We start from the raw sequence: 22,306 nt of genomic DNA, 5'->3' as shown, positions 1-22,306 counted from the left end.
TGGCTTGTCCAGTGTCACATAGCTAGTTTATTAGAGTCTCTGTAAACACAACAGTCCAGTACTCTAATATATGTAATCCATATTCTTTTTGAAACATCATTTTCACTCAAAAAATATTTGGGCTTACTATGTGCCAGACAATGAAATGTGTTAAAATTTGCAAAATTAAGGTAACTTTTTCAGTTCCAGAATCCGTTTTCTTCTTAGACGTGAAAGTGTTCCAAAACTTTGAGAAAAATTCTGCATTGAATGAGGTTTTAGGATATAAATAAGACTGCTGTCTCCATAAGGTAAAGTCCTGTGGTCTTTTCCATATCTGATTTCATCGGGTCTATTTGGCACTGTTATTTTCCAACAGTTTGTATTTTGTCATATCGTTGGAAAATATTCTTCAGAGCATCTTTAAAGTGTTGCTTTTGCCTTCTTTGTTTTCAGTTGCCCTACTTCAGCTCTACATACAAATTGTGTTTGGGTCAACTGTGTTATTCTTCTGTGTTTTCATAGTTAGGTCCCTGAAGTTTTGTTGTAATAGCTTGTACAGCATTCTTGTTCAACATTCATTAGGGAATATCACAAAGGTAAAGGCTGCACGGACAGGTACAAATAGTTACATAATTAGAATTAATTAGGATTTCTTAAATTTTCTACAGTAAAAACATAGCTACTTACAGCTGCTTTTGAAGACTAGAGAAAGTAGATAACATTTTTTAAATATTTTATAATTTCTTGGTGTATGTGTGTGTTGTGTGTGTGTTTTTTCCCTAGTGTTGTCAAAAAAGTATTTGTTTTGGTGATTTCATTTGTTCATGCCTTTAAACTTCCTGTTCTAGATTTAATGTTAGTGGTTTTAAGTTTAATGACAAATGAAGGAAAAGAGCTCAGAATGCATGGAATGCAAATTGGTGTAATGGAAAGAATACTGGCTTTGGAGTCAGATGTTCCTGTTCTATTTTGCTACTTTTGGGCAAGTAACTCATATTTGTCTTCAAATCTCGGCTTCCACATTCTTTTCTCAATATTTCATGACTTCTCCCTTACATTCCCATTCAAATTAAGTCTTTCTGTTTTAGACTTTCTTTGGTACCTATACTTTTTCTTCAAAGTACTTTTTGTCTCTTGAAATGATATATTTCTGTATTTGTCCATATTTGTTTAATTTTTTTCTTCCTACCTGGATTACAATTCAGAGGAGTAGGGTTTGTATCTGTTTCATTACTACCTACCCTGCACAGGGCAAACACATGATAATTTATTCCATAAACACAATAAATATTTTTTAAATAAATGAACTACTCACTACTGTCTGTCATATGCCAAGTTATTTCCTTCACAGCTGTAAAACTCTGCAACCACACCTCTTACAGAAAGCCTTTTTTGAGAAAATCAGGACAAGAGAAGTTCCCGTACTACCTCCTTAAAGTAGGACTGTTGAGTTTACAAAATTGTACACTAACTTTTACCTTGTTTCTCACAACTCAATGAAATAATCGGCTGGCCTAGACTAAAAGATCCTACTGTTAAGACAGTGTATTTCGACTCATGTCTAGCTTTGTGCCTGGCACATAAACACCTGATGAACTCTCAAGAAACAAAACAGATTCCAGTTAGTACTTTTATTGAAGTGACATTATAAAAACTTGGCATTTTTTTTACAGCATTAAAAAAATTCCTTGTTTTATTGAGAATGATCATTTATAAATAAATATTGAGTTTATGAAATAAATTATTAGTCATTTTTATTTAATTATTCGTGTTCTGGTCCGGGTAAGACATTTGCTTGAGATCTGAATTAGTTTTGAAAGACAAGTGTATATGGACATGATATCTTTCCAGTAAATCTTGCAGCTATTTCCGTGCCTGCATATGTTAACATTTTTATAATTGGCTTCCAAATGACAAACACAGATGTCTGTAGTCTGAATTTCCAGCATGTTTTAGAATAAATGTTTTTCCAGTAATTTAAAGTGCCCCATTGCAGTATCAAATGATTAGCTAATTGAATAGAGTTTCTGGTTTTTGCTTATCTGCCAACTTGCCATTTTTCAGATTTAAAATAAAAATAGATAGCTATTTATGATGTGATTTATGATGTGCTCTTGTTCCTTTTCTCATGTTTTTACAAAACAGAACTCTTCCTAAAAAGCTATTATTTTTGTTTTTCTGAGAATTTCATTTTGTCATTTGTTTAGTTTTTCTGTTTATTTGTTTTGCCTAGTGGGGTAGACAGATTATGGTGAGAGGGAATATTTTATGTTTTAATTCATTTAATTGCCACTTTGAATTCTGAGACCATGGAACTTTTTTAGATAGTGGAATTAGATATGCCAGTTTATCATCTTAGTTCTTAGGTTCTGTGGAACAGTGCTTAAAATTATTGCTTAATGTTAACTTTTCTATAAAAGGTATGTTATCTTTTTTGCACTCATCATGTATTTATTGAGTACTGTTCTAGATTTTGAATATATAGCAGTGAACAAAAGTTCTTACATTCATGGAGTTTACCTTCTGGTTAATTGTTCTGGAAAAAATAATATGACTTCATGTAATCAATAACATAGGCCTGAAACAATGTCTTGGTAATTTTATGTCCTTAGAAGTGATTAGTTCTACATACTGTAATAGAACTATTTTTTTTAATAGCTGCGTTGGGTCTTTGCTGCGCGCGGGCTTTCTCTAGTTGCAGCGAGCAGGGGCTACTCTTCACTGTGGTGTGTGGGCTTCTCATTGCAGTGCCTTCTCTTGTTGCAGAGCACAGGCTCTAGGCCTGTGGGCTTCAGTAGTTGTGGCACGCAGGCTTCATAGTTGTGGCTCGTGGGCTCTAGAGCACAGGCTTAGTAGTTGTGGCTCATGGGCTTAGTTGCTTTGCGGCATGTGGGATCTTCCTGGACCGGGGCTCGAACACTTGTCCCCTGCATTGTCTGGCGATTTCTTAACCACTGCGCCACCAAGGAAGCCCCATTCTCCTTTTTTTTTTTTTTTTTTTTTTTTTTGCGGTATGCGGGCCTCTCACTGTTGGGGCCTCTCCCGTTGTGGAGCACAAGCTCCAGACACGCAGGCTCAGCGGCCACGGCTCACGGGCCCAGCCGCTCCGCGGCATGTAGGATCCACCAAAACTGGGGCACGAACCCGTGTACCCTGCATTGGCAGGCAGACTCTCAACCACTGCGCCACCAGGGAAGCCCCCCATTCTACTTTTTATTCCATATCTATTATTAACCTTTTCATTGGGTTCATTTAATAATGGATACTGTTGTCTCAGGCAGCGGGTTTTTTGTTTGTTTTTTTAAATCAGTCTTTTTATAGTACAGGATTTTAGTTTTCTCTTTTGTTATGTATTTGTACGTATAAATAAATATTAAATATAAATTATATATCCTAACAGAGTTGGAATTTTAAACAAAATCTTCATCATTGCCCTGATATCCTCTGCTGTCTGAATATATTTTTAAATCTTAAGAATGTCATTAGCATTTTTTTGCTTTTGCATTCTCTCTGAGGGATCGTTTTAAAATGATGTCCCTAGACTTTTGATTCTATTTACAGATAATATATAATAGTGTTTCAGTTGGTTTATTTTTAAGAATGAATTTGCTCTCCAAAGTAGTTTAAATGCATTCCAGCAGCTTAATAATGTACAAATAGAGGCAACTGGTCTTGCATCTGTTCCTTAAGCAGATAGTAGAATAACTGACTAGTTGCTGATGAACTGGGGAAGAAATTTAAATGTGATATATTTTTATACTGCAAGGTCAGTGATTAGATATTTCTGACTTATTAATTAGACACATTTGTTAAGTAAACAATACAGATCTGTAAACTTTTCTTCATTTACAGCAGACAAAAGTATAACATGCTGTATGTTATTCTATAGATTCTAGTATTTGTCACGTATTTTGATAGTTAATGATATCAACATCATCAAGATTGCTTTAATCCTTTATATCATAAGACATTTACTGGCCATCTTTGTAATTGGTCTAATTTATGTATCAATATGTTTGTATATTTCCTCTGTTTCCTCTTTTTAAGGCACAAAGGGCTCACACCTGTTCTTATGCTTTTGTTTCTCTCAGAATGACTGAGTTCAAATTAAATTTAGGAATTGGTAGTTAATAGTTGCTTCATATAAAATTTGGAAAATTTATGCACCAAAAAGGAAATTTCAAGTGAGCATAAGGAAAAATACCTGTAATCCCAAATCCAGAGACAGACCAAAGTTGTTATGGTTATATTCTTCCAGAATTTAATCCATGCCTCTGTGTATAATGTTATTAAAATTTAAAATAGGTATAATTGTTGAAGGCTGTGAGCCTGAGGCCTGCCTTATCTTTGTTAAAAGAGATGCACTTAACTTTCCTTTTACTAAAAAAGGTTATATTGCAGGGGGCTTCCCTGGTGGTGCAGTGGTTGAGAGTCTGCCTGCCGATGCAGGGGACACGGGTTCGTACCCCGGTCCAGGAAGATCCCACATGCCGCGGAGCGGCTGAGCCCGTGAGCCATGGCCGCTGAGCCTGCGCGTCCGGAGCCTGTGCTCCACAGCGGGAGAGGCCACAACAGTGAGAGGCCCGCGTACCGCAAAAAAAAAAAAAAAAAAAAGGTTATATTGCAATATTATACCTAATGTTGTGTATAAACATTTACTATTAATAATGGTTTACATTAATATTTTTAATATTAATAATGGTTTGCATTAGTATTATTTTAATTGAATTAATCTAGTGTTGCTCAAAATATGTTATCCATAACTTCTGATACAGGTAGTGATGAGATATTTTAGGTGATATCCTGATCTAATATTAAATAAGAGTGGATAGTATTGTAAAAAAAAAAAAAAAAAAGTTACTACTTTTCCAGGTTTCTTTAACCAGGTTCCTTATAAGCCAAAAGTCTGATACTTGCAGATCCTTAGCACCCCTCTAACACTTGCCTGTTTCTCTTAGAACCATCAGCAATATATCTAGCTAAAATTTTAATAATACAGTTTTATTTTTCATTGTATTCATTTTTGTTTTTGTTTTTAAAAAAATGACAAGTGATACTTTTAATTTATGCCAAGAATAGAAAGTATCCTTTTTTTTTTTTTTTTTTTTTGCGGTATGTGGGCCTCTCACTGTTGTGGCCTCTCCCGTTGTGGAGCACAGGCTCCGGACGTGCAGGCTCAGCGGCCATGGCTCACGGGCCCAGCCGCTCCGCGGCATGTGGGATCTTCCCGGACCGGGGCACGAGCCCGCGTCCCCTGCATCGGCAGGTGGACTCTCAACCACTGTGCCACCAGGGAAGCCCGACAGTATCCTTTTAAAATAAATTTAAATAAGAAAAGTACACTAGTTAAAACATATTAAGTAACTGGTAAGTTTAGGTGACACTAGGATATGGCAAAAATCCTGATGATGGTATGCAAATGATTAAGGGCTAGGAGGCTCTACTGTTTGATACTGAAAATATTTATAATTTTTCCCATTATAAACAAGTCTGCAATGATCATTTGTATAGCTAAAGCTTTTTGCATGAAATAATTACATTTACTAATATACATAAGTGGAAGTTGCAGAAATTCCACAAAGCAAATGCATTTAGAACTCCTATGTTTTCATATAATCTCATATCCAGAGATTATACTCTTACTGAACAGTGAATGAGAATGCCTGTTTTTTATTCTACCCAACTCTGGGGTAGAATAGACATGATATTTTCTTTAGACATGATATTTTTAGTTCTTCTCAACATTTGAACAGCATTCATTCAGAAATACCTAGTTTCTTTGCAATTTAGTAGTCATTTTTGTGTTAAACACAGTAACCATGGTCCATTATTTTGTCATCATTTTAGTGATGGGTTGATCTTTTAAAGAAAGTGACTCCAAATCTACTTTTTTCTTAGTGCTTATAAAGAAAAATTATCTTTGACAATAATGATGATTTTTTTTTTCTGTAGCTTGCCCAGTTTCGACAAAGGAAAGCTCAATCTGATGGGCAGAATCCTAAGAAGCAGAAAAAAAAGAGGAAAACTTCAAGTAGTAAACATGACATGTCAGCATACCATGCTGTGAATATTGAGCAGTCACAGAGTGATGAGATGTGCACAAATAGTTCTCAGAGATTAGGATCAACTGTGACTCCTGAATCCACAATAATGAGAACTCTACACAGTGGAGAAATAGTTAAACATGACCAGGTCTTCTCTGTTGAAGTAAGTATTCATCCAGATTTTTAAATACTAGCATTCTAAGTGTAAAGTTGTTGTAATGACAACACTCATTAGCACCCTATGCGATTTTTGTGAGCTTGATTTAACAAACACTTACTGAGCAGCTGTATTACACCAAAGATTGAGCACCAAGGATACAAAGATAAATATGACAGTCTCTATCCTTGAAAGTCACTCTGGTGGGGAAGGTGGATGTAAGATAGGCTGTGTACCTTGATTAGAGCCATGCTAGCAACAATGCACATGGTGCCCTAAAGTACCATGATTTGGGGTAATGCCCAAATCAGTCTTGTGTGTGTTATTTGGGAAAGTTTCCAGGAAGAGAACCAAGTCTTGAGGTGTAAGTTAGAGTTAGCTAGAGGCAAAGAAGTAGGGCAGACAACCTCCATGCTAAAGAATCAGCATTCTCAAAGACATGAAACAGTGTGATGTGATTTGGAAACCTTAAGTAGTTTAGTTTTAAATGGATCTCAAAGTGATCAGGATAGGATGGTGGTAATGGTGAACAGAAGGAGGCTGTACCTGGCCCATAGAAAGTTTTCCTCAATAATTGCTAATTTTCTTCCTCCCGTTAATGATGGAAATTTCAAGAATAAGGAGATGAGGGAGAAGTTAAGAGTGGATTGGGTGGTGGGTGGGATGGTGGAGCTACCAAGACCAGGAGTAGAGAACAATGGGATGCTTAGGAGGAAGAGTGTTGTACAAGGCAAAAAATTATCATTTGGATTGTGCCCTGGCATATTTAGGTGGAAATAGGATTTAGATATATAGGGATTTGAGCTTTAGTCAAGAGTCAGAAATGTCATAGAGATTTGCTATTCATCAGAAAAGTGGATCTGAGTTTTTCCTTCTTAAAGTTTTTTGAACATTTTGGATACGTAGATTAATGTTTTTCATCAACTTTGGGAAGTTTTCAGCCATCATATCTTTGAATATTCTTTCTGACCCTTTCCTCTCCTTCTGAGTCTCCCTTATTCATATGTTAAATTAGTGTGTTTGTTGCACAGGTCTTTGATGATCTGTTCATTTTTTTTAAATTCTTTTTTCTTTTTCTCAGACTGGATAATTTCAGTTGAACTATATTGAAGTTTGCTCTGATTCTTCTTCCTCCTCAGATCTCCTGTTAAGCCCCTCTAGTGAATTTTACATTTCAGTTACTTTACTTTTAACTCCAGAATTTCTCTTTGGTTCTTTTATAAATTCTTTCTTTTTTTATATTCCCTATTTGGCGAGGCATTGTTCTTATAATTTTCTTTAGTTTTTTAGACATTATTTCCTTCATTTATTTGACTTTTTAAAAAATAGCTAATTTAAAATCTTTGTCTATTAAGTCCAATATCTATGTTTCCTCAGGGACAGTTTCTACTGACTACTGTTTTTCTTGTGTATGGGCCATACTTTCCTTTTTCTTTGTGTATTTGTAATTTTTAAAAAATTTATTTATTTTTGGCTGCATTGGTCTTCTTTGCTGCAAGTGGGCTTTCTCTAGTTGCAAAGAACAGGGGCTACTCTTCATTGCGGTGTGCAGGCTTCTCATTGCGGTGGCTTTTTTTGTTGCATAGCACATGCTCTAGGCACGCGGGCTTCAGTAGTTGTGGCATGTGGGCTCTAGAGTGCAGGCTCAGTAGTTGTGGCACACGGGCTTAGTTGCTCCATGGCATTTGGGATCTTCCCGGACCAGGGCTTGAACCCATGTCCCCTGCATTAGCAGGTGGATTCTTAACCACTGTGCCACCAGGGAAGCCCTGTATTTGTAATTTTTTGTTGAAATCTAGATCTTTTGTATAATACAATATAGTAACCATGGTGCTTGATTTGATTTGAAGATGTTTTTATTTTCATTTTCTGCCTAACAAATCAATACTTGGGCTTTCACTGGAATTTTAGCATTTCAAGTGCAGAGTGTCTTGTTCACCATTTTGTCCTCAGTAGCACAGTTCTTAGTACACAATATGCATTTAATCAGTAGCCATTTAAAAGAATAAATAAGTGAGTGAACCATAAGGACTTGCATCACGAAAGTGGGTTTTTTTTGGCTTTTTTTTTTTTGGCCACGCTGGGTCTTCATTGCTGCACACAGGCTTTCTCTAGTTGTGGCGAGTGGGGGCTACTCTTTGTTGCAGTGCACAGGCTTCTCATTGCGGTGGCTTCTCTTGTTGCTGAGCACAGGCTCTAGGCGCACGGGCTTCAGTAGTTGCAGCATGCAGACTCAGTAGTTGCAGCATGCAGGCTCAGTAGTTGTGGCACGTGCGCCCCAGAGTGTGCAGACTTCAGTAGTTGCAGCGTGTGGGCTCAGTAGGTGCGGCACACAGGCTCTAGAGCACACCGGCTTCAGTAGTTGCGGTGTGCAAGCTCAGTAGTTGCAGCACATTGGCTCAGTTGCCCGTGGCATGTGGTATCTTCCCAGACCAGAGATCAAATGGATGTCCCCTGCATTGGCAGGTGGATTCTTAACCACTGGACCACCTGGGAAGTCCCATGAAAGTGTTTTAGATTTAAAAGAGGGCCACATAAGTTAGGAACCACTGCTACAGGATTTTAGAATAGGAGTAAGCTTATTTCTGTTCCTGGCATCATAACTACATCAGAGAGGAGGTTGACTTGGAACTTGATCTTGAGTGCTGAATAAAATTCCCGTAAGTATAGATGAGAAAGGATACAGTGATGCTTCCTGTTTGGTTTTTTTTTCGGTTTTTGCTTTTTTTGTTTGTTTGGTTGGGGTTTTTTTGTTTTTTGTTTCTGTTAAGTTTTGGGGGCTCATTGGACAGGTACTTTATTCTTTCTCCATTTTGGAGGAATACTTCTCATACTTCCATGTATATACAGATCACATGTGGGATCTTTTTTAAAATGTAGATTCTGATTCAGCAGGTCTGGGTGGGGCCCATGAATCAGCTTTTTAAAAATTTTTTAATGTTTTTAAATTGAAATATAATTGATTTACAATGTTGTGTTAGTTTCTGGTGTACTGCAAAGTGATTCAGTTATAAGTATATATACGTATACTTATGTATATATATGCATCCATATATATGTATATGTACTTATTCAGATTGTTTTCCATTATTACAAGGGTTTATTACAAGATATAGAATATAGTTCCATGTGCTATACAGTAGAATCTTGTTGTTTATCTATTTTATATATAGTAGATTGTATCTGCTAATCCCAAAGTTCTAATTTATCACTCCCTGCCTTTCCTCTTTGGTAACCATAAGTTTGTTTTCTACGTCTGTGAGTTTGTTTCTGTTTTGTAAATAAGTTCATTTGTGTCATTTTTTTAGATTCCACATGTAAGTTATATCATATGATGTTTGTCTTTCTCTGTTTGACTTACTTCACTTACTATGATAATCTCTAAGTCCATGCATGTTGCTGCAAATGGCATTATTTCTTTTTTTTATGGCTGAGTAATATTCTATTATATATATATATATATATATCACATCTTCTTTATCCATTCATCTGTCGATGGACACTTAGGTTGTTTCTGTGTCTTAGCTATTGTAAATAGTACTGCTATGAACATTGGGGTGCACGTATCCTTTCCAATTAGAGTTTTCTCCAGATACATGCCCAGGAGTGGAATTGCTGGATCATATGGTAATCATATGAGTATTATGTTGGCTGTGAGTTTGTGATAAATAACTTTTATTATGTTGAGATATGTTCCCTCTATACCAACTTTAGTAAGAGTTTTTATCATGAATGGATATTTCACAAAAATAAACTCAAAATGGATTAAAGACCTAAACATAAGACCGGATACTATAAAACTCTTAGAGGAAAACATAGGCAGAACACTCTTTGGCATAAATTGCAGCAATATCTTTTTCGATCCGTCTCCTAGAGTAATGGAAATAAAAAGAAAAAAAACACCTAATTAAACCCAAAAGCTTTTGCACAGCAAAGGAAACCATCAACAAAACGAAAAGACAATGCACAGAATAGGAGAAAATATTTGCAAGTGATGTGACCGACAATGGATTAATCTCCAAAACTTACAAACAGCTCATATGGCTTAACATCAGAAAAACAAACAACCCAATCAAAAAATGGGCAGGAGACCTATATAGGCATTTCACCAAAGAAGATATACAGATGGCCAAGAGGCACGTGAAAAGATGCTCAACATCGCTAATTATTAGAGAAATGCAAATCAAAACTACAATGAGATACCACCTCACACCAGTCAGAATGGCCATCATTACAAAGTCTACAAACAATAAATGCTGGAGAGGGTGTGGAGAAAAGGGAACCCTCCTATACTGGTGGGAATATAAATTGGTATAGCCACTATGAAGAACAGTATGGAGGTTCCTTAAAAAACTAAAAATAGAGCTAACATATGATCCAGTAATCCCACTCCTGAGCATATATCTGGAGAAAACCATGGTTCAAAAGGATACATGCACCCCAGTGTTCATTGCAGTGCTGTTTACAATAGCTAAGACATGGAAACAGTCTAAATATCCATTGACAGCTGAATGGATAAAGAAGATGTGGTACATATATATACAATGGAATATTACTCAGCCATTAAGAAGAATGATGGATGGACCTAGAGTCTTTCATACAGAGTGAAGTAAGTCAGACAGAGAAAGACAAATATCATGATATTGTTTATATGTGGAATCTAAAAAAATGATAGAAATGAACTTATTTACAAGACAGAAACAGACTCACAGACTTAGAGAATGAATTTATGGTTACCAGGGGGAAGGGTGGGGGGAAGGATAGATTGGGAGTTTGAGATTAACATGTACACACTGCTGTATTTAAAATATATAACCCTATTAGAATTTTTTAATGTTTCTTTATGTGTATACACAGGATAATTTTATAGATGTAAACATTATGTTTAATTGTATTCAATAACATGAACACAAAAGTGGAATGATAATAAAATAAAATAACCGACAAGGACCTACTGTATAGCACAGCAAATTCTGCTTAGTAGTCTGTAATAACCTAAATGGGAAGAGAACTTGAAAAAGAATAGATACATGTGTATGTATAACTGAATCACTTTGCTGTACACCTGAAACTAACACAACATTGTTAATCAACTATACTCCAATATAAAATAAAAATTTTTTAAATTCTTAAAAAAGAATGGATGTTGAATTTTATCAAATGCTTTTTCTGCATCTATTGAGATGATCACGTGGTTTTTGTCTTTTCTTCTGTTGATGTCGTGTATCACATTGATTGATTTGCATATGTTGAACCATCCTTGTGAACCTCAGATGAATCCAGCTTAATCATGGTGTATGATCCTTTTGTTTGTTTTGCGGTATGCGGGCCTCTCACTGTGTGACCTCTCCTGTTGCGGAGCACAGGCTCCGGACGCACAGGCTCAGCGACCATTGCTCACGGGCCCAGCCGCTCCATGGCATGTGGGATCTTCCCGGACCGGGGCACGAACCCGTGTCCCCTGCATTAGCAGGCCGACTCTCAACCACTGTGCCACCAAGGAAGCCCATATGATCCTTTTTAATTGTGTTGGTGGATTTGGTTTGCTAATACTTTGTGGAGGATTTTCACATCTATATTCATCAAAAATATTGTATGGTAAAAAAAAAAAAAATATTGTATGGTAATTTTCTTTTTTTGTGGTATCTTTGTCTGGTTTGGGTATCAAGGTGATAGTGGCTTCATACAATGACTTTGGGAGTTTTCCCTCCCCTTTAATCTTTTGGAAGAATTTGAGCAGGATTGATATAAGTTCTTCTTTGTATGTTTAGTAATCTCCCAGTGAAGCCATCTAGTTCTGGACTTTTGTTTGAAGGGAGTTTTTTAAAATTACAGATTCTGTTTCACTTCTAGTGATCAGTCTGTTCAAATTCTCTATTTCTTCTTGATTCAGTTTTGGTGGGCTGTATGTTTCTAGAAACTGGTCCATTTCTTCTAGGTTGTCCAACTTGTTGGCACATAATTGTTCATAGTATTCTCATATGGATTTTTGTATTTCTGTGGTATTGGTTGTTATTTCTCCTCTTTCATTTCTTCTTTTATTTTGGTCCTCTTTTCTTCTTGGTGATCCCTGCCAGAGGTTTGTCGATTTTTTCCTTTCAAAACACCAGCTCTTGGTTTTTATTTGATTTGGTGATTTTTATTTGGTGATTATTTCTATGTTTTATTTTGTTTTATTTTATTTTATTTGGGGGGGTGTATGCAGGCCTCTCACTGTTGTAGCCTCTCCCATTGCAGAGCACAGGCTCCACACGCACAGGCTCAGCGGCCATGGCCCACGGGCCCAGCCGCTCCGCAGCGTGTGGGATCTTCCTGGACCGGGGCACGAACCTGTATCCCCTGCATCGGCAGGCAGACTCTCAACCACTGCGCCACCAGGGAAGTCCTCTATTGTTTTTTAAATTTCTGTTTTATTTATTTCCTCTCTGATCTTTATTATTTCCTTCCTTCTGCTGACTTTAGGTTTTGCTTTTTCTTCTTCTAATTCTTTTAGGTGGTAGGTTAGGTTGTTGATTTGAGAAATTTCTTGTTTTTTGAGCAAATCCTGTGTCACTATGAACTTCCCTCTTAGGACTGCTTTTGCTGCATTTCATAGCTTTTGTATGGTTGTGTTTTCATTGTCATTTGTCTCAAGGTATTTTTTTAATTTCATTGTTGAGCCATTAGTTTTTTAGTAGCATATTGTTTAGTTTCCCTGTAATCATTTTTTCTCATTTTTCTCTCTGCAGTTGATTTCTACTTTCATGCTGTTGTGATCAAAAAAGATGCTTGAAATAATTTCTATTCTTTTAAATTTGTTTAGGCTTTTCATGTGTCCCAGTATGTGGTCTATCCCAGAGAATATTCCATGTGTGCTTGAAAAGAATGTAGTCTGTTTTGGGGGGATGTAATGTCCTGAAAATATCAATTAAGTCTAACTGTTCTATTGTGTCATTTACGATCTCTGTTGCTTTATTGATTTTCTGTCTGGAAGATCTGTCCATTGATGTCAGAGGGGTGTTAAAGTCTCCTATTATTATTATATTTCCATCAGTTTCTCCCTTTATGTCCGTTAGTATTTGTTTTATGTAGTTGCTTCTATATTGGGTTCATATATGGTTCATATTTGTTGAGTGAAAAAATGAATTATCTGGGTCTCTTTTCACTTGTAAAATTAGATTCTTAGATTTGATGAGAGCATGTGAACAGTGAAAGCAGTGAAAATTTAGGTTTCCTCTTTGACTCTTCCTAGTACTTCTAAGCTGAGGGAAGCTTAGAAAAGCCACTCACTTCATACCCAAATCCCAGGTATGTAAGGATGAAGCAAGAATGTCTTTGAAAGTTTTTTGTAAGCTGCAACAGTGTTACTAACAACAGAGGTTGGTAATTTTCTTCAAGTTGTTGCTACTTTTCTAGCACCAAAATTTGATGATTCTTCATTTTAAAGAAATTGAACTTTTTGGAGTAACAGTTTAAGACTTTATTTTATTTAAAAGAGATGTAAGAATTAGAGGGATGATATCTTTTTTGGTGCTTTTGTCTTACAAATGATTTGTAGTGTATAAAAGACCCTGTGTGAAAGTACTTCTTGATACTTTTATATTTAGAAAACTGCCTAGTGATAAATTTTAGATGTGTTATTTAGCCATTGTGATTCATAATCAGAGTGGAATTTTAAAAGAATTTTAATAATTTTTTGCCTGTTTTTTAATAATATTTTGTGAGTTTTCTATCATAAGTTACCAATAATAATGGGCTAATAAAGTACAATATTTGGAGAGGGGACGCAGTAGAAGGGCTTTAATATAATCAGTTTTTACTTTCTGTTTTAGCCGGAAAGTGAAATTTCAACCACAGCAGATGATTATAGTTCAGAGGTAAGGATAAGTAACACTGTGATTGACATTTCATATATTTTTGAAATTACTGTTGATTATTAGTACTTTATTACTTGTAACTCACATGCTTTATGTTTTTATAAATATAATAAGAATATAGCACAGTATGATGTAATGTAAATGACCTAGAAAACCTGAAGTTTATATTTTTCTGACATATCTTTTTTTCAGATTATTAACTAAAGTCTTAAATCTGTTTGAATAAGTTGATCCTTAATTAGATTGAGGCCTTGTTTTAGTTTCTAGGAAAGTGTTTGAAATTGGGTTTCTAGGATACATGATATAAGGTATCCATATTTAACACAGTAAACATTTCATATTATAGGATATTTTATTTTGTGTAATGCTTTTTACAACTGCTTGAATTCTAGTTAATTACATAAATTCATTTATTGAAATTAATGTTGCAGTAGTGATTTTTAATTTAGGTGCTAAAAGCTAACGTGGGCATTGGACACTTTTGGAAATACCTTCTTTTTGTGTTAATAAGTGTATGTCATTTTATCTTTTTCTTATTCTTTTAGATATGATTGTCATTTTTTTTTGGTCCAGTATTTGAGGACATGGAAAACTTTACTTTGAATGGTTCAACAATTCAGTGTATTCTATAAGTTTTGATTTATTGTAGGTGTCTATTAGGAAAGAAAAAAAAGCTTCATGTACTTAAATGAACTTATTACTGTTTTGGATTGCTAATGGGAGTGAAAACGTTTACACTTCAAAAGTTTAATGTGTTTAAAAGCTGGGAATATACTTATTAGTGATCTGGTCAGGGAAATAATTAACCAACGTTAAATAAATAAATTAGTTCCCAGTTTAGGCTACATAAATTTGCCTTTATGGGAAGTATCTCAGTTTAAAATTACAGCTTGCAATTCAGAGAATCTGCACTTGTGACTTTAAATTTGGGGCTTAGATATGAAAACATTGCTTTTCTCTTACATAATACCTTAATTCTTAGAGCTTGTCTTTTTTGATTGAAGTTTAAGATGGTTTGGCATTTGAACTACTGGTGACTTTTGGGCAGCCCAGGATTCCACAAATGCATTTTTTTTTCTTTATACCAAAGTGAATTTTTTTTATAATCCAAGTGGCTACAGATCAGACCATCTAATACATGCCTGTGAAATTTGGTTAAAATTTATATTTTAAATTTTTTATTGTGATACCTAGTAAATATGATGTGTTTCAAAATGAGGTACAAATAATTTTAAATATAAGTCCTACAGATAAAAGTTAAAGCATGTGGTCCAGGTCTTCCCTGGTGGTTCAATGGTTAAGAAGCTGTCCTGACAATGCACACGGGTTCAAGCCCATGTCTGGGAAGATCCCACGTGTCATGGAGCAACTAAGCCAATGCGCCACAACTACTGAGCCTGTGCTCTAGAGCCTGCGAGCCACAACTACTGAGCCCGCATGCCACAACTACTGAAGCCCACGTGCCTAGAGCCCATACTGTGCCACAAAGAGAAGCCACCGTAATGAGAAGCCCACGTGCTGCAACTAGAGGAAGCCTGTGCGCAGCAGTGAAGACCCAATGCAACCAAAAATAAATAAACAAATTTATTTTTTTTAAAAAAGAGTAATACGAATTAAAAAACAAAGCATGTTGTCCATGATTTAACAATAAGAAATATATTTTACATATGTATGTGTATGTAATTTTATATATTTACATACGTATTACATATATGTGTATAGTTGTATACATGAATAATTGTGCACATGAGTAATATATACATATTCATACATACATATTTTTTTAAACCAAACTTTCAGGAAAAGATACTTTACTATGTGACCAGTCCTCTGATACTTTCTCTTTCTAACAGTGGTCACAAAAATTCAATTGATCAGCTGATTTATAAGTTGAAAAAATTAGTGATTTTGAAGGTTACGTTGAAAGATAGTTATGAAATAATCTTTGACAGATTTGACCAGATTTGAATCATAATCCTTCTAATATTATCCATTTTGGGCCTAGATTCATAATGGATTATACTTTGAGAAATTTACATATTTTACTATGTGTATAGAAAATAGTATAAAATTGATAGTCTGTGAAATATTTGATGATGTCTCATGAAGATTGCTAAAATGGGTACTGCTTCAATCCATGATACTCTGGACTAGTTTTGGGTCTTTACCTACTTGATTTAATGACATTGGACTGGTTTGACTGAGCTAGAATTTCAGGGGACTTCTAAGCCATATTCACAGTCTTAGGAGGCAGAAAAATCTTCAGTAGGTCAAATTTATAAACCAAAGAATACACAACATGCTAAGTCAACTATATTTCAATAAAAATAAAAAAATAAACAAGGAGTAAATCTCACACTGTAATACTCTTCATATTAGAACTCTTAAGGGACCTCTAAAATGAAATTCCTTTCTAGGCAACACATATAACTTCACTACAAATAACAGATTTATGAAGTATAACAGTCTTGGCTGCTCTGGTTTGCAATTGAATATTCTTAAAATTTCAAAATTACATGGTTTTAATCATAAGACACATAATTATCTTGTATTTTGTCTAAATATCACTGTCATTTTTCTGGTACATAGGGAAATAAGGTGATGTAAAAGAGAAGGGGCTTTGGAGCCAGAAAGTCCTATTTTCAAATTTCAGCTTATTCACCTCTGAGCAGGATGAATTTGGACACATCACTTAAACACTGAAATACAGTTTCCTTACCTGTAAAATGGGGGAAATAATATCTATATCACAGGGTAGTTTTGAGGGTTATTTGGTAATTTTAGTATGATGTTTGGTATATAAAAAACAATCAGCAAAGCTTGTGGGTTTTTTTACTGTGCTTCACTAGATGTATGCTTTTCTTCACACTAAGTTTATATGAAACAAATGAGTGATGAGAATTCTTTCAACAATTTATTCTCAGAAGGATTTCAGATTCTGATTCTATGTTTAATTAGCAATTAGTTTAGAAATTTTATTTTGATAGATACGGTATGTGCTTAATGTTCTTGACTTCTGTGGCTAGTATACCCCTTGGATTAAAAAATGGATTCAGGTCTAGAAAGAATTAGTCAGATAATTTTATCCTGTGATCTCCCGAAGATCTGTTCTGTATAAAAATATATCCAATTATGTATACTAGAGAAATCAGACTAAATAAAAAATACCCTTCTTACGAGTTAATTTAAATTATACATAATCTTTTCAGTTCTTGGTGAAGGGACATTTCATATCTAAAATACCATATTTACATAAAATATTTTTATCGATACCATTAGAGCAGGGTTATTTGGGGAAAGTTGGAAATGCTACAGGCAACATACAGAGATAAGACAAGTAAATAAATATGCTTTGCTACGTATAGAAAGATGAAATGATAATAGGGCATACAGTCTTTTTATGGACTTCAACTGATTATTCAGAACTTCTTAACCAAGTCACTTACAGGACTCACGACATTTATGAAGTGACTGGCTGAAGTTGGAGACATAGCCTATAGCCAGCCATTAAATAACGTAAACTTAGCTTTTCAACTTTGACTTGGGTTTCTTTCTTTCTTCTTTTTAACTTCACCTTATTTTCATTTTCTCCCTCCCTGTCTCAGCTTATATATTGAAGGTGTACAACATGGTGCTTGATACTTAACTTTGACTTTGAATGAATGATGTTAACTTCATTAGTTTCTTGGCTCTAATTCCAGGAGTCAGCTAGGCACACTGAACTCCTATAATTTTTATGAACTTTATGAACTATTAGATTCTTCTTATTTTTTATTAAAATATCCATTATTAATATTTTTGTACATACTGCCAAATTAAGTATAATAAGGATAAGGTGTTAATCATAAATAGTGAGTTGTTCTTCTGTGTTTTTGAATTGATGTCCACTGAAAGGAAAAGTTTTTGTGTGAAGAACATTTTATGATTTTTAAAATAAGAGTCATCTTTCCTCTGATTCTTTCTGAATAGCAGTATTTTTAGGAGATGATACTTACTCTACAGAACATTTTAAAATTTAGAATGTACCTTATTTGTACTTTCCCAAATCTTCAAGTTGTCTACACAGATTGAGTAAATTATGAATTCAAAAAGACTATATTAGTATAGCCTAAAGGTTAAATGACTTTGAAAAATGCCACAGCAAAGAACGATATTAAGTAAAGTTAAGGTTTCTTCAGTTGGAGGAGTCTGTTCATCTAATATTCATGTTTCAAGCTATTAATGTGCCTTCATATTATGGTTTATCAAGTATTGTGTTAAAACGCTAGTGTAAGAAGATGAGATAAATGCTCTACCTGTTAGGTATCAGTGAAGTAATTATCTAGATTAAAAAATATAATCATTTATTGCTAACTATTAATGATCCTAATCTGTTGAGTGTTTCTTTTCTAACTTTGAAATATAGTTTAGTTCTGGTGTATAATCTATTACCTATTTACATGATATTATATTTTTAAGAACTGTTAATATTGACAAGATTTTAATATTTATTATAATAACAATTAAGTTTTGAAAACAGTCATGTAGTATTTTAAGAAGCCAATACATATGACTTGCTCAAGTGTAAAATGTGCTCAACTTAGAGAAAAGTTAAGCTGAATGTTGGCTATTTAATGTGTTAGATTCAATTATTATAAATAGATAATTAATTTATGTAAGTGATATCATCACTACTTAAAGGAATATCCTTTGCTTAATATGATATTTGAAAATATTCATAAAATCCATTTCATTATACTGTTACCCTAAAGGAGAAGTTTAGTAGATGTTTATCAAAGTGCTTCATTTCAAAATCAAGAAAAGCTAATTGGAAAAAAAAAGCGCTAATTGAAATTTAGAATTTAATTTGAAAGTTATTGCAAGTGACTTTATTAATAATCTTAATAGAGTTAGTATTGCTGTGTTTTAATAGTTTTCACAAATTCTAATAATGTGTTGCCATAAAGGTGAAATTTTTTTTTAACTTTAAGCTTTGATTTTTGAAATTATCCTTGGGGGAAAAAAAAGGAATCAAACTCTGGAAAGAACTCTTAATTAGGATCTTCACTTTTTAAAGTGGTGTGATCCATATCAACCTAATCCTAATTCTAAGTTATTCTATTCTGTGTATTTCAACAGTAAAAACTTCATTATCTTGGATTCTGTTAACAGAATTGTGAGAAATTAAACATAAACAGGAATGAAATTCACTTGTTTGCTGTTAGGGGGAAGGAAGGTATTATTGAGTAGATTAATTGATCTGAAATTAATCTCCCACCAGGTCAACCCCAGAGACATATTCTGCCAACTTCCTACGTCCTACCACAAAATGTCTGTGATAGAGACATCTGTATTCTGGAAAATCTCCACATCTGTCAGAGTTGGCATGGCTATCATAGTACCCTCAGGGGAAAGTTCTTGAGGAGTTTTCCTCAGCTCTTGACATCTCCTCCTACTTCTTCACCTGCTTGCCAACCTTCAATAGATTTACATCAGTAAACAGTTTTACTTTAAAATGAATAGGGCTTAATCAAAAAACAATTATTTAAATGATTTTAAGGCAGTGTTTTGTAGAGGAGGATCTTGTAACTAGAGGTTTATAGTTATTCTTCTGAAGACAAAAGAGAAACTGTACTTAGAACCTTAATTCACTTAAATGAAAATGTATAGCACAGTGTCTTTTGCATTGTAAGCACTCAAATGTATGAGGAATTCTTTGGCATTTGAAATGGTCATAATGTCTTTTAGATGTTTAAATTTAATCACTATATCTGTTTTTGCCAATGAGGCATTTTCCTTAGGCATAAGAAAAACATGAGTACAGTTAGCGCAAATATAATTGTTAGCTTTAAATAAAATTCTAAAACCATAATATTTCAGGAAATTGTTTTTATACAGGTAAATGGTTGCAGTTTTGTGGCGAGAACAGGAAAGCCTACAAATTTATTAAGGGTACAGTATTTAAAACTACTCATTATACTAATGTTTTATTCTATTTAAAACCATTTGGTTACTAACAAAGCTTTTCCCTGTATGTACTTCTTTCATTGTGTGATTTCTAAATGCTTTTAATGTGTAACAAAACAAAATTATCCACCTTTTGGTATAAAACTCAATTGTAACTGAATTTGCAGATATCTTGTTTTTGCTCTTGAGGTATATATATCACATTAGCAACAAAGTAGGTTGTCATGCCAGTAAACTCCCAGGTGATGAATGATGTTTAAAATTAGACTTTGCTGTAGGATTCAGATTTTGAATCCCTTTTCCTGAGGGAATGTTGCTAGTACTGAATTATTAAAAATCTGGATTGGTTTAGGAAGAAGAATTTGTTGTTGATGATTCTTATTTTGAACATGGAGCACAGTACAATCAGACCCACCTAGAGATGATGGAAAATGAATTGGCTGGGAAACAACATGAAATTGAAGAGCTAAACAGAGAACTAGAAGAAATGAGGGCCACCTGTGGGACTGAAGGACTGAAGCAGGTGTGTTTACCTTATGTGGCTTTTGGTTTGTTACAAAACAAAAATACGAAATTTGAATGATAGTATAGGTACATTCTTTAAAGATGGGTTTTTTAAAATGGTAACTTCAAGTCATCTCATAATATTTGTCCTTATACATATCATAAACAACATCGCTTAAAACTAGTCCATTAACAAGGCTAATATAATGAGATCTTTTTTTTAACTTTATGAGATAGCTAGACTGACATCACTTCAGTAGGGATAGATGTTTTTGTAAGCAGCCTGAGAGAAAATTATGTTGCATACCACATCAGTCAATATATTGACTTAAACTCATTAAAAATGTCAGCCAGTCTTTGTAAGTAACTTCTTGTGGTTAAAATAACATCTGTTGTTTGTGGCAGTCAGTTAATGAAAACAAGGTGAAATAAGACATTGATAAGGATGACAGAATATATTTCAGTTTCATCTTCTTTAGAAACAAGTAAGGCTTAAACATGCCTATGATGGTAATGCCTACAAACATTGGAGCATCCCTAAATATAAAGACACTTGTCCTTCTAGAAGTAGATATATGGATAAGTCAAATCTAATGTTTTTTGATCCCTAGTTCAGATGGTTTTTTAAAAGTTGATTTGGAAGTAAAACTAATTCCCGCAAGATAATAGCTTTCAAATATGCTTACAGATTGTGATAATTCTGCCAATGTATTTTGAATATCATATTTTTGAAGAAGTTAGCTGTACTAATATTTAATTTTGTTAAAAAAATTAAATATAGCACATTTAATTTTCACTGATGTTTTTTAGTTGCAAGAATTTGAAGCTGCCATTAAACAGAGAGATGGCATCATAACCCAACTCACGGCTAATTTACAACAAGCGAGAAGAGAAAAGGATGAGACAATGAGAGAATTTTTAGAGCTAACAGAACAGAGTCAAAAATTACAGATTCAATTCCAGCATGTAAGTATTACTAATAGAACAAAATTTATTAAATTTTTAGGAACGAATTAAAAAAATTTTTCTTATATTTTCCAGGACAAATAAATATTTAAAAGCCATTTGCTTATTATGTATTATTTTGAAAAAACTAGTAAATACTTATTATGTTAACCAGGAATTTAATTCATACTTCTTGAGTGGTTTTGTGCTATTATTTTCTTTGTACTTCTTCCTCATCTGTATTTTAAAATCTTGTAAGTCCGATAAGGTGGATTTTTGCAGAAATTAACCTGTAGTTAACATCCAACCTTTGTCAACCCTGGTATGATTTCATTTTAGTTAGGTTCTGAAACGGTCACTAGACTGAATATATTCCACTTACCTTTAACTAGAGCCATAGGAATCTGATTGTATTAATTAAGGTTTCTGTTGACAAGTAACAGAAAATAATTTTAGATAAGGGAGGAATTTATCAGCTTAGGTAATGTAATCATACTCATCTGATCAGCTATGGCAGCATGGTTGCTGGGGTCTCAAGCCTGTGAATCCAGTACAGTTCCCAGAGAGCAACTATGAGCCGAGTAACACCCCCCAAAGAATGTCTCTTCCGTAGTGTACTCACTTAAGAATTTAATACTTTGGGGTTTCTTTCTATTTTCAAGTTACAGGCTAGTGAAACTCTGAGAAACAGCACTCATAGTAGCACAGCTGCAGATTTACTACAAGCCAAACAACAGATCCTCACTCATCAGCAACAGCTGGAAGAACAAGACCATCTGTTAGAAGATTATCACAAAAAGAAAGAAGACTTCAAAATGCAAATTAGTTTCTTGCAAGAGAAAATTAGAGCATATGAAACGGTATGTTTAAGG

The 22,306-nt window shown here is 34.3% G+C and overlaps 1 protein-coding gene across 9 annotated transcripts in view; it reads left to right on the top strand.

Annotated features, from left to right (window-relative positions):
• AKAP9 (A-kinase anchoring protein 9) overlaps positions 1 to 22,306 on the top strand; it is a gene marked incomplete at its 3' end in the record, with an annotated part of 146,319 nt that overhangs the window by 16,050 nt on the left and 107,963 nt on the right. For 8 of the 9 annotated variants that reach the window (XM_082846665.1, XM_082846662.1, XM_082846660.1 and 5 more), the window contains exons 2-7: positions 5,935 to 6,189; positions 13,995 to 14,039; positions 19,917 to 19,970; positions 20,338 to 20,508; positions 21,300 to 21,455; positions 22,097 to 22,294. In XM_082846665.1, the coding sequence (XP_082702791.1) occupies positions 5,935 to 6,189; positions 13,995 to 14,039; positions 19,917 to 19,970; positions 20,338 to 20,508; positions 21,300 to 21,455; positions 22,097 to 22,294 (879 nt within the window). The remainder of the gene's footprint in view (positions 1 to 5,934; positions 6,190 to 13,994; positions 14,040 to 19,916; positions 19,971 to 20,337; positions 20,509 to 21,299; positions 21,456 to 22,096; positions 22,295 to 22,306) is intronic. The other variant, XM_082846663.1, reaches the window with a different exon arrangement.

This window comes from Leucopleurus acutus (genome assembly GCF_964270905.1).
Source record: "Leucopleurus acutus genome assembly, chromosome: 9".
NCBI classification, from domain to species: domain Eukaryota; kingdom Metazoa; phylum Chordata; class Mammalia; order Artiodactyla; family Delphinidae; genus Leucopleurus; species Leucopleurus acutus.
This window is presented reverse-complemented; position numbering and strand designations above follow the sequence as displayed.